The sequence below is a fragment of the Delphinus delphis genome, chromosome X, assembly GCF_949987515.2.
Source record: "Delphinus delphis chromosome X, mDelDel1.2, whole genome shotgun sequence".
In the NCBI taxonomy this organism is placed as follows: domain Eukaryota; kingdom Metazoa; phylum Chordata; class Mammalia; order Artiodactyla; family Delphinidae; genus Delphinus; species Delphinus delphis.
This window is the reverse complement of record NC_082704.1, coordinates 66,802,011-66,814,809: the sequence shown is the minus strand read 5'-3', so window position 1 is coordinate 66,814,809 and position 12,799 is coordinate 66,802,011. Positions and strand designations below refer to the sequence as shown.

The 12,799-nt window shown below is 37.8% G+C and overlaps 1 protein-coding gene across 3 annotated transcripts in view; it reads right to left on the bottom strand.

The window, feature by feature from the left end:
- PHKA1 (phosphorylase kinase regulatory subunit alpha 1) overlaps positions 1-12,799 on the bottom strand; it is a 131,135-nt gene that overhangs the window by 82,887 nt on the left and 35,449 nt on the right. For all 3 annotated transcript variants that reach the window (XM_060002654.1, XM_060002655.1, XM_060002656.1), the window contains exons 9-13: positions 12,145-12,198; positions 10,686-10,808; positions 6,753-6,848; positions 5,336-5,443; positions 3,803-3,881 (exon numbers count right to left, since the gene is read on the bottom strand). In XM_060002654.1, the coding sequence (XP_059858637.1) occupies positions 3,803-3,881; positions 5,336-5,443; positions 6,753-6,848; positions 10,686-10,808; positions 12,145-12,198 (460 nt within the window). The remainder of the gene's footprint in view (positions 1-3,802; positions 3,882-5,335; positions 5,444-6,752; positions 6,849-10,685; positions 10,809-12,144; positions 12,199-12,799) is intronic.

The window sequence follows — 12,799 nt, the reverse complement described above, 5'->3', positions numbered from 1 at the left end:
ACTGAGAGAAAAGTGTGCCATTTACTGACATAGGCAAATAGGGAGAAAAGCAGGCACAGATGATGTAGAACTAGGAGAGTGCAGCTGATTAATTTTGGACATGTTGAGTTTAAAGTGAATGTGATATATTCAGGAGTCATTAGCATAGAAAGAGATGGGTCAAGGAGAATATATAGAAAAGAAGAGAAAAGGACCTAGAATATAACCTTGAGAAATTTCAACATATAAGATATGCGCAGATGATGAAAAAGCCTGGGGGCGGGAGTGAGGGGTTCTTGTCTCATGGCTTATATGTTCTCTATGGTATAGGAGGTGAGGTCATCTTCTGAGAGGGGAGAAGTTAGGAGGCAGGAAAAGGGAAAAGGTGAGGAATGGGAGGAAGCTGAGAGACAATAACAAATATTCTGAATAATGAGAGCAGTGGGCTACGGACAAAACTCCCAGAAATACCAATAGTTAAGGGGCAAGGGGAAGAAGAGGAAGCCCAGAATGAGACAGAAAAGTACAAAACTTAGGTTGAAGGAGAGCCAAGGGAGTATGGTATCACAGAAGACATGTGAGTTAAGAGTTTCCAGAAACATAAACAACAAATGAAACAGAAAGATCCTCTAAGAAGTGGATTGAAAAATATCTACCGAGTTTGGCAATAACTTAAGCAAAATCACTTTCAGAGGAATGATAAGCTAGTTGTAAATGAATGCAGAATGAATGAAATGTAAAGAAGTGGAAGTTTGGATGAGAAAGGAAGGATAGGATAACTAGAGGGAGATGAACATGTCAATGTATTAAAAATCAGAACCAACAGAGAAGAGTTTGAAGATAGGAAAGAGTAGGTTTCTATGAAGGCTAGGGAAGAGGATAGGATCAAGCATCAGAAGGAAGAGTTGGTGCTGAAGAGGAGAAAAGACAGCTTTTCTGAGACTCAAGAAAAGGAGGCAAGGCTGGGTGAAGATATAAGTAAGACTGTAGTGGGGGGGTTGGGAAATTGACAAAGATCAAAACATTAAGATTACCCAGCATAAAGTAGCAGGCCAAGAATGAGGTTGAAAACAAGCAGTGGGGTTGAAAACAGAGAACGTGTGGAATAGTTGAGGAGAATGAAAATGCTGACTAACAGTAAGAACAAGGACTGACAGGAGGCACTGTAGGCCTAGTTAAGTTGGAGACTGTGGATTTACAATGCTACCACTCTGCTCATTTGTGTGATTTTTTTTTTTTTTCTAGAAGATTTTAGCAGGCCAGGTACAGGATCAGAAAATATAGAGAGTAAAACTGATCTGGGGCTGTGATTTTTCTGGTGGGTGTAGCAGAAGTTTGGTGTGCTGGTAATTAAGAGATTTAGATGACCAACCAAAAGGTAGGGGAGTGTAGACTAGGAGAAAATAGACACAAGTGTAATGGGTCGGGGGGAAGAAAACTGAAATAATATGCAGTTATGACTGGTGATTGGGACTTTTGGGAATGGAATATCTGAGGTGAAACAGTTCTAAAGTTTCGTCCTAAAAGTGAGTGGAGTAGAGGCAGAGGGAAGGGTCACTAGGGTTCTAGATATCCAAGAATTTTGAGGCTAAAATATTAGATGGCACTTACTCTGATGCTGAAATCTAGTACTATGGTAGGAATTGGGGAAGAAGAGGAAGGCTATGAGCCAAGCCTCAAAGTCTCTAATGAATGAATGAGAGTAACCAGGAGACCAATATAGCCAGATGGCATAAGTTTCAAAGGAGAACAAGCTTTCTCATGGGAGGGGAAGAGTAATGGTCTTTTATATAACGTTCGCTATGTACAGGAATACCTCAGAGATGTTGCAGGTTTGGTTCCAGACCACTGCAGTAAAGCGAGTATAACGATAAAGCGAGTCACAAATTTTTAGTTTCCCAGTGCATATAAAAGTTATGCTTATAGAAAACAAACTTATGGTTACCAAAAGGGGTAGCAAGGTGGCAAGGGTAGATAAATTAGGAGTTTGGGATTAACATATACACACTACTATATATAAAATATTAATAGGTAAACAGCAAGGATCTACTGTATAGCACAAGGAACTATACTCAATATCTTGTAGTAACCTCTAATGGAAAAGAATCTGAAAAAGAATATATATATATATATATAAAAAAGAATATATATATGTATATATATATATATATACACACGCACACACATACACACAACTGAATCACTTTGCTGTACACTTGAAACTAACACAACACTGCAAATTAACTATACCTCAATTAAAAAATAAATAAAACCAAATGAAAAGAGTTATGTTTACACTATATTTTAGTCTGTTAAGTGTGCAACAGCATTGTATCCAAAAAAACAATGTAAATGCCTCAATTAAAAATACTTTATTATTGGGCTTCCCTGGTGGCGCAGTGGTTGGGAGTCCGCCTGCAGATGCAGGGGACACGGGTTCGTGCCCCGGTCCAGGAGGATCCCACATGCCGCGGAGCGGCTGGGCCCGTGAGCCATGGCCGCTGAGCCTGCGCTCTGCAATGGGAGAGGCCACAGCGGTGAGAGGCCCGCGTACCACAAAAAGAAAAAACAAAACAAAAAATACTTTATTAGTAAAAAATGCTAACAATCATCTGAGCCTTCAATGAGTCATAGTAGTAACATCAAAGATCACTGATCACAGATTACTATAACAAATATAATAATAATGAAAAAGCTTGAAGTATTGTTAGAATTATAAAATGTGACAGAGACACGAAGTAAGCAAATGCTCTTGGAAAAATGGTGCCAACAGACTTGCTTGACACAAGGTTGCCACAGACCTTCAATTTGTAAAAAACACAATATCTGCAAAGCACAATAAAGTGAAGCACAATAAAACGAAATACGCCTGTACATTGATAAGCAAAGACTACCTTTATGACTACCTTTATCCTATCCTACCACATAGGATGCCAAGTATAAGAAAGTTTAGAAAATACTAAGGATTATTTTCTATATAGAATCAACTCCAATGGAGGTTGGGGTTGAAGTGGAGACATTTCAGAGGAGCTTCTCAGGAGGACCTAGTACCACATTGGATAGCGTTTCTGGGGAGTCAAAAATCACCTGGAGTTTTCTACCGTAGGAGAGTAGCATAATAGTGATGTCATTGAGAGAGTTAAGGAAGGTGGCAAGATTTGCTTTTCTTGGGAGAGGTAAAAGAATAGGATGGAGACAAAAAAAGGTCAGTTTTGCATTTGAAGTATAAGTGATGAAAATGTTGTGTATATATATTGGGACTAGACTTCTTAAAACGTTTATACAGCTTAGCCCAGTGTTTTGCATAGAGTAGATAACCTCAAAATTTAAGTTGATTGCTAGGAACAAAAAATAAAGATTTGGAGTACTCTCTAAAGAGGTAATAGTTGGAGCCATGGAAGCAAATGTATTATGGAGGAGGCAGCCCTAGCAAACACATGCAGGGTATAAATACAGAAAGACAAGAGTATAAGACTAAGTACACAACCATTAGGAGGATATGAGAAGAAAGAAATACTAGCAGAAAAAGCACAGAAGGAATGCTCAGAACAAAAGCAGAGATAATCAGAAGGCTATAATATCATCATGGTGAAAAGAAAAGAGTTTCCAGAAATAAGAAGTATTAAGGGAATCAGATAACATCCTTTGTTAAGCATTTGTTCATGATTAAGATTAACAGAAATCTTGAAACCAAACAGAGTCAAGTTTATACTATACATTTTGAAGCCTAACAAAATACATCATAAAGAATAAAGTCATCATTTACTGGCCCAAACCAGACCTTTAATGTTAAATTTCTGCTGCTGGGAATAAGAATACATACCTTGAACCACAACATCTGGCTTTGGTACAGTAGAAAACCTGCGATTCAGGGGGTCAATTTCTCCAGGAGCTAAAAATCCCTAAAGAAAAACCATAAAAAGACATATTACTATATCTCCAAAAAAGCTAATGTTTGAGGAGAAACAACATACCAGTGCCAAAACCCCGTACCATAACATGTGAGAGGCATGTATGGAAAGGAAACAAATACCTTTACTGTATGAAAATGTTTGAACTCCTGAATTCACATCCAAATTAATTTTATCTGGAGTTAATTTCTAGTGGCTGCCAAAAATCATTTTTTTGGAAATAGATGGGGTATAAAAGATAAACAGAAAGTTTTCTAGTTATACCTCCACTTTCTCTGGATGCACATGATTAGACAATCAGATCACAATGCTTCTAATCAATAATTTAAGTCATTAGTCCTGTTGCTTTCATATTTACGCATATGCTTGCTATGATTTCTGCTTAGCAGATATCTTTTGACTTGACCTGAGTTTCTGCCTTTGATGAAATGCGATGAACTCACCCACTCAGCCCTTAAGAATACCATTCATCTCCTCATTTTTTCATAGCATTAATTTATTCTAATTGAATGAGAAAGTCACCAGGTAAGGATTATTTTAAACAAATCATTCTGCCCATTACTGCTACATTTATAATAATGTCAACTAAAGATAAACTTTATGCTGTACGCTTGAAACTCAGTGATATGTCAATTACATCTCAATAAAACTGGGACAAACAAAACAAAACAAATAAAAACAGCTCCAGAAAGTAAACAGTTATACATAAACAGGTCGAAGAGTATGGCTCAGAAAGGAAAGCTAAGTCCCACCCTAGATCCTCTAGGAGCCTGGGTTATAGCTTACCTTATATAATAACTTATAAGGGGGAAATAGATTTTTCAGTAAAACTGGAAAACTTTGAGAAAGGGAACCCTTCTTATGGTTCAAAATGTCACAAATAAGCTGACGTAAACTAAGAAATTCCAAAGTGCTTCATTAAGAGCTGTCTCAACAGAGTTTAATATAAGGAACATTTAAAGGGCCCCTTATCAACAAACAAACAAATAAAAAACTATGATGCTCCCAAACACTTGTCATGGTACCTAAAATTATCTTATCAGTTTATTTAATTAAAGAATGAAACATTATGTTGCTTGGAAAAGTTAGCACTTAAATCCATTATAAGTCATTACTATCCAAGCACAATTGCATTTGCAGTTACCAGACAGGCACTAGGGGGCGTTTTGAAAAGGAACTATCTAGGGTCTGATCCCAGAGCAACTTCAAGTACAGTACCAAGGTAGGAACCCCTGGGCAAGCATGACGGACATAGTTGCCAGAGGGAAAGATTTTTGCCAAGGACTGGCCATGCTCTCACTCTAAGAATCTGGAGGAAAATCTGTAATTAAGGCAGAATACAAAAGGCAAAAGATATATCCTTCAGATTTAATGAGCTACTCACAAATCTGATTGTTATGGTGACTAAAGCAGAAAAATGGAAGAGCCTTGAAGTTTCCCCTTACCTCTGCCATCAAGCTTCCTAAGATGTATAGAGACTGACCCCACATATGAGGCAGTTTGCCCATGGGGACTCGGTCCACAGTGTGAGGATTTTGATATTCTTCATCAACCTAAATAAATAAATAAATAAATAAAGAGATAAAGGAAAAGAATAGAAGGTTTAGGGCTTCCCTGATGGTGCAGTGGTTAAGAATCCGCCTGCCAATGCGGGGGACACAGGTTCGACACCTGGTCCAGGAAGATCCCACATGCCGCGGAGCAACTAAGCCCATGCGCCACAACTACTGAGCCTGCACTCGAGAGCCAGTGAGCCACAACTACTGAGCCCGTGTGCCGCAACTACTGAAGCTCGTGCTCCTAGAGCCTGTGCTCCACAACAAGAGAAGCCACCGCAATGAGAAGCCCACGCACCGCAACAAAGAGTGGCCCCCGCTCACCACAACTACTAGAGGAAGCCCGTGCACAGCAATGAAGACCCAATGCAGCCAAAAATAAATAAATTAATTAATTAATTAAAAAAAAGAGTAGGAGGTTTAAAATACTAGACAACAAAAAGCCCGAGTCTGGATTGTGATTCATACTCTATAAAACAGTCATATATGCAATGCACTGAAAAGTCAAGCACTATGACTACAGTCTAGGGCAGTGCTCCTCTAACTGTACATGGATACACCCCACCTAAGGATCTTGTCCAATGGCATATTCTTACTGAGTAGATGTAGGGAAAGGCCTGAAATCTGCATTTCTAACAAGCTCTCAGGTTATGCTGCTGATGTTGCTAGGAGCTTAGTCCACTCATCCCCACCAGCATGGAATATTGCATCTCTCCCCCGGCTAATGCTCTTTTGCAATGAAGAAGAGGAATAATGGTAATTTGAACTGGCGTTTTGAGAAAATGGAGACATACTTCATTTTCCAAGCCTGATCTACTCAATTAATCCCAGATGACTAGCCTCAAAGCAGAAAATATCAAATACTGAGAGTTCACACAGAACATCACTCTAGTTCGGCTTACTGATCTCCATATCATTCTCAACCTTAAAGTTTGATTTTTTTAAAAATCAATCTCTGAACAACTCATTTTATTTTTTTAAATTGAGGTTTGGCTGACATATAGAAAGGCCATACATATTTAACATATGCATCTTGATGAGGTTGAGGACAAATATACACCCGTGAAACTACCTCTATAAGATATGATCTTGCCCTCGTCTTGCCCAGTAACAGTGCCATAACTGAGTCTGCTTTATAAATATACTTTCAAAGGAATAAAATCATATTTTAATTGTTCTATACCTAAAGAAAGACTTTAGAACATTAAAATCAGAAGATTAAAAATTATTTGACTCAAATAAGGCAGTCCTTTTGAGGTGCTGCTCCTCTTCTCCCAGCTCCATGTTATGGCACCGTCCAGCTTACCTTGTCAGGAGGAACACTGTACAGCTCCGGCAGAAGTGGGACTCCATTTTTGCCTTTGATGAGGACTGCTTCAAGAGCCTCTCTGTATTCTTGAACCTGTAGAGAAAAGAAAAGGGGAACAAAATTCATAGAGTTCCCTTTGGGGATCTAGGGAGGGTTGTAGCCAAAGAAGGTCCTATTGCAAAGGGGTATATTCACCTAGTGAAAGGAAAGAAAGGGAAGTAGTATTTACTAAATGCTGATGGAGGCCAGATACTATGCTAGGAGTTTTGCATACTTTTAACGCATTTAATTTTTTTTAACATCTTTATTGGAGTATAATTGCTTTACAATGTTGTGTTAGTTTCTGTTATATAACAAAGTGAATCAGCTCTATGTATACATGTATCCTCATATTCTCTCCCTCTTGGCGTGTCTCTCCCACCCTCCCTATCACACCCCTCTAGGTGGTCACAAAGCACCGAGCTGATCTCCCTGTGCTATGTGGTTGCCTCCCACTAGCTATCTAGTTTACATTTGGTAGTGTATATATGTCAATGCCACTCTCTCACTTCATCCCAGCTTACCCTTCCCCCTCCCCACGTCCTCAAGTCCATTCTCTACATCTGCATCTTTATTCCTGTTCTGCTGATGAATAAATTTAATTTTAATAACCATCCAGGTGTCTGTAATTAAAGCCTTTTTACAGGGAAATTAAGGCTCAAGGAGGTTATGAGCTTCTGAAAGATCATACAGCGAGTGCAAGGATGAGCCCAGATTTGAGCCCAAGTCAGCCTGCCTCCACGTACATGCTTCTACCCACTGTGTACTACACTGAGTACAGCTTCTTGACTTTACATGTAATTGCTTTTAAAACTGTATTTTCCCTGTCAAATTAAGTTTCTATTATGATCAAGTTTACATTTTTTTGCTTAAAAATTTGCTGTAGATTAGTAATAAATAAAAAGCAAAAAAAAACCCCACTATAATTTATGGTGGAAAAACTATGTAGTCAGTTCTGCTATGATAGTTGTTTTGAAAACACAAATTTGTTCCAATGCATTTGATATATTACAGAACAATTTGAGCATAACATGAATTTCACATCTGCTTATGCACAATTTCAACCTGAGAAGGCACTCAGCTGAACTGAGTCGTGTAAGAATACACAACACACACACATGCACACACCTCAGAACCATGAACCACAACCCATCCACATGTGGTGTTACAACTTTCCATCCAATTTCAGATAACTCTCCTACCACTCCCGAGCTGCTCCCTTCTCATGGCCGAGTTGGCTGCATGGCTCTGTGCCTTCCCTTCTATTTAATTTCCCCTTCTATTCCCTCCTTGCCCTATTTTTTTAATTTTTCCTCTCTGTTTGATATTTTTTTTTCTTTTCTCTTATGCTATCTCTCTTTTCCTCTCTTCCTCTGGCATGTAGGGTGGTGTGCACGGGAGCCCTGCAAGTGAGGTGGTAGGAACATGGTTGCACATATCCACAAGAAAACTTCAGGTGTTTTTCAAGGTACAAGTGCCATATCTTTGTGGTATTTATATATTTCTTAACCATTTAACGTGTATAAGGCTGTGGTACTGTTTTTTTTTCAATTATGAGAAAACCAAACACTAAAATACAATTATATTTGAAGTATAAAACAACAGTTAATCTGAATTTTTAACAATGATATTAAATTTTAATACACATTTTAATAGCAGCATATTTTATACACATGATCTCTAATTTAACATTTCATTCTTGTTGAACATTTAAATTACGACCAGACTTAATTTGTATGAATGTAACAGTGATGAGCAGCGTTGTATCTAAATGTATGCCACCCTTGAAATAATTTTCTCAGAATATAATTTTTGAAAGAGTAATGAATGAATGTGTTAAAGCCATTAATGCCTATCTGTGGTACTGTTTTTATTAGGTTCCTATCATTTTGTATGTATTTCTGACAAACTTTTTAAGTGTTTTCCCCAACCACATTTTCCCATAAGCCCTATAGTTTTTACTTCTCAAATATGCAGAGCATGGTGATTTTTAGGGAACACCTATGTGTCTCATTATAGCCAAATTGACTGTACCATGCACTTATCATATGTCTTCATCTGTGAAATTCAAAGAATTTTAGGGCTATCCACTTCTTCAATGAAGAAAGAAAAACTATTCTCATCATATGTACAGGCATACCTTGTTTTATTGCACGTTGCTTTATTGTGCTTCACAGATACTGCTTTTTGTTTGTTTGTTTTTGTTTTACAAATTGAAGGTTTGCAGCAACCCTGTGTTGAGCAAGTCTACTGGCATCATTGTTCTAACAGCATTTGCTCATTTTGTGTCTCTGTGTCACATTTCTGGGAATTCTCAAAGTATTTCAAAGCATGTATCAGCAAAAAGATTATGACCCATGGAAGGCTCAGATGATGGTTAGCATTTTTCAGCAATAAAATATTTTTAACTAAGGTATGTACATTGTTTTTTTAGACATACTGCTATTGCACACTTAACAGAATGTAGTGTAAACATAACTTTTATATGCACTGGGAAACCAAAAAATTTCATATGACTTGCTTTATTGAGATATTTGCAATATTTGTGCTGCTCTGGAACTGAACCTGCATATCTCTGAGGTATGCCTGTACAGAGAAACTGAAGAAGTCAATGACAGTACTTGGACTACTCAGTGGTCAGCAGCAAAGCCAGGAAAAAAAAAGAATAAATAAGAATCCAGGCCATCCAGCTCCTTTTTTCCCCTGAGAGTTCAAAACACCTGAATATGCTTTGTACTTAGTTGGCACATTTAATAAATAAATCTTTCTTTGAGCAAGCACAGTTTTTGAGAAACAATTCTGTGGAATTTGAGAAGGACTGAGAAAAATGGTAGAATCAAAATAGGGTGGTCAAGGGACTTCCCTGGTGGTCCAGTGGGTAAGACTCTGTGCTCCCAATGCAGAGGCCCCAGGTTCGATCTCTGGTCGGGGAACTAGATCCCACATGCATAATGCAACCAAGAATCTGCATGCCGAAGCCCGCATGCTGCAACTAAGAAGCCCGCATGCCACCAACTAAACATGCCGCAATGAAGATCCTGCGTGCCGTAACTAAGACCCAGAGCAGCCAAAATGAATAAATAAATAAATAATAAATATTTTTTAAAAGTTTGGTTTAAAAAAATAGGGTGCTCAAAATAGGGCAGGTATCTCTATTATTGCTTATCTTATTTCTTGCTCAAATAAGGATACTCTATATAAAGCTTAGAGTAAAACAGCACTTTGTGCCCCTGAAACTTTGGTGTACCCCTATTATTTAAACTCATATTGGCAGTTACAGATTACTACTGGCCAAAGTATTCAAATTACACAAAACTGTATTTATGTAGCCAAGTATAAACGACTTCCAAATGTGTTGGATTTATGTCCAAGTTTAGAACACAGCCAATTTGCAGAATGCCTGACATTAAACTAACTTGATTAAATTGTCCAGTCTCACTGTTTTCCAACAATGGTTTCTAAACTACTTTATTCATGTAGCTCAAAAAGCAATGATGACTGTATTTTGGGGGGTGAGGACAGGGTATAAGTGGGTGGTTGTTTTGTTTTTTGTTTGTTTTTGCTAAAGTCAGAATATCATTTCCAAGATTTATTAAAAAAAAAGACACACAAAGTCAGGAGGTAAATTCAAGTACCTCTGATGATTAAGGCAAGTATACAGGACTTGCTATTCTGCTTTCTATATTTATTAAAAGTCAAGTCTGAGTGATAGCAATATCCAGGTCTTCTAACTCTTTAACATGTGCCCTCAACTACTAGTCTCTAGAAGATAACTCTGTCTCCTCCCTATTAGGGAAGACTTCCATTTGGACACAGGGTCAGCACAGTCATTAACTGAAAGAGGAAGACATAATAACAATCTGCTAAAAAGCTCTTTCCCCAGTGCATTACCTGTTCTGCATTCCCACTAAATACCCCATCAAGGATAAAGTATGTCCAGAACAATGGCCATTCACACTCAATGTTTTCAAATAACTTCAGCTCAGCTGGTTCATAGTACAGACGATTGGGATCCTGGTAAAAACACAATAAACAAAGTCTGTCTTATCACTCCAAGGTCAGACTATATCTTTAGTTCAGAGGTATTACAACACAGCCTTTCACCACTGATAGTTTGTTTCAGAGAAGGCAGAGCACATACACACTCCCCTCCTTTAGCAAGTACTTTTGTCATGTGATTCTAACTAGCAGAACTGGTATAATAATGATACTACAGGCAGGTGTATGAGGAAGTGAGACTAATTTGTAATAAGCCTGAGTTTGGTTTTGTACTTGTTAAGTTTGAGGTAGCAGCAGAACATACAAATAGAAATGTTCAGAAGGACAGCAAGAGATGAGGGTTTGGGAATCATCCTTATAGAGGTGACACACGAATCACAAATTATGGATGTAGTACCTATATATAAAGAACAAGCAGCCCAAGAACAGAATCTTGGTAAACCCTCAATTTGGTGAGGGAGGACAGAAAGAGGAGAAAAATTAAGATGGTGTAGAGTTGTGGAAGTTAAAATAGGAAAAGAATTTCAAGAAAATGTAGGGGTAGGTAATAGTGATGTACTACAGAGAAGTCAAGGAGAATAAGGACTGAGAAAAGGCTACTGGATTGCTTACTTAGGAGATTATGATGATATTTCAGAGCACAATTTTAATAGATTAGTAGGGGCAGAAGTCAAAAGGCTTAAAGAATAAAATGGAAGACAGGAAGTAAACCAGAAGAGTTTGAGCTCGGTAATTTAAAAAAATATATAATGGCTCTCAACCAGCAAACCTGAGCCTTAAACTATATTTACATTTTCAATGAAAGTGGTTACCAACCATTCATTCCCTTTTAATAATACTAAATTTTCTCCATTGATATTTCCAAGGAGAACTTTTGACAAGTGGAACGAAAGGAAGTTAACTTTTCAAGATCAAGTACTGTTTAGAACTAACCAACTGCAAAAGGTGGAAGGGATCCAAAAGGATCTACTGACAGAAAGATTTTTCCCTTTGTAATAATTAAATATTTGGGGGGGAATATTTTGAGACTATGTAAATAATCTGTTTCTGCCGAAATTTTCATCCACTGACTTAAGCATCCATCAGTAGCTCTTTCCTGAAACTAACCAACTTCAAGAGGTGGAGGGACTACACCTTCCTCTATTTTATTTAATCCAGAAGGGCTCACAAGCAAAACCTGGCAACTAATCCTAACAAAGGTAGCAAACATCAGTTATGGTTATCCTATTTAGTGATTATTTGAAGTACCATTAATGAGGTAAGTATTTTCTCTGAATGAGGTATTTTCTCTGAATGAGGCTGCTGTAGTGACCATCCTACCTTGGACTCATTTTGGGGAAAACAAACCTACCTCTTTAGGAGTTTTATATCCATCTCGTAGAAAGCGACAGCAACCATAACGACCCTGGGAATGCAGAGGAAACAAGCCAGAAGAATGAACATTGGTACAGCAATATAATTAATCAGAAATGTATCCTTTGCAACAGCTACGTGTGCCAACCTATCATCAATAGAGACATGATACTTAAAAAATAATTTTAAAAAACCCTGATATCAGTCCAGCAGCAGAAAGTGATTTCAGCAATGTGATTTCAAGCGAGGGCTAAGTTGCAGGCTCTTCCCTAAAGCAGTGTTTTTATTTTATCTTCTCCATGGCTTTCCACAATAGGATAAGTCTGTGACAGCCCAATTACTAATCTATGCGGTCCTGCTCACACAGTTCATAAGAGACCACAGTTTTTTTAAAAAAGAAAACACAGTTTAAAAATTTTGAGATAATCTGAGACTTACAGAAGAGTTCCCAAAACAGTACAGAGTCCCTGTATATCCTTCAACCACTGTCCCCTAATATTAACATCTTAAATAACCACAGAAAATTTACCAAAACCAAAAAATTAACCTTGGTACAACACTATTAACCAAAGTATAGAACTTATTTGGATTTCATCAGTTTTTCCACTGATGCTTTTTTTCTGTTCCAGTATCCAATTTAGGATACCACTGCA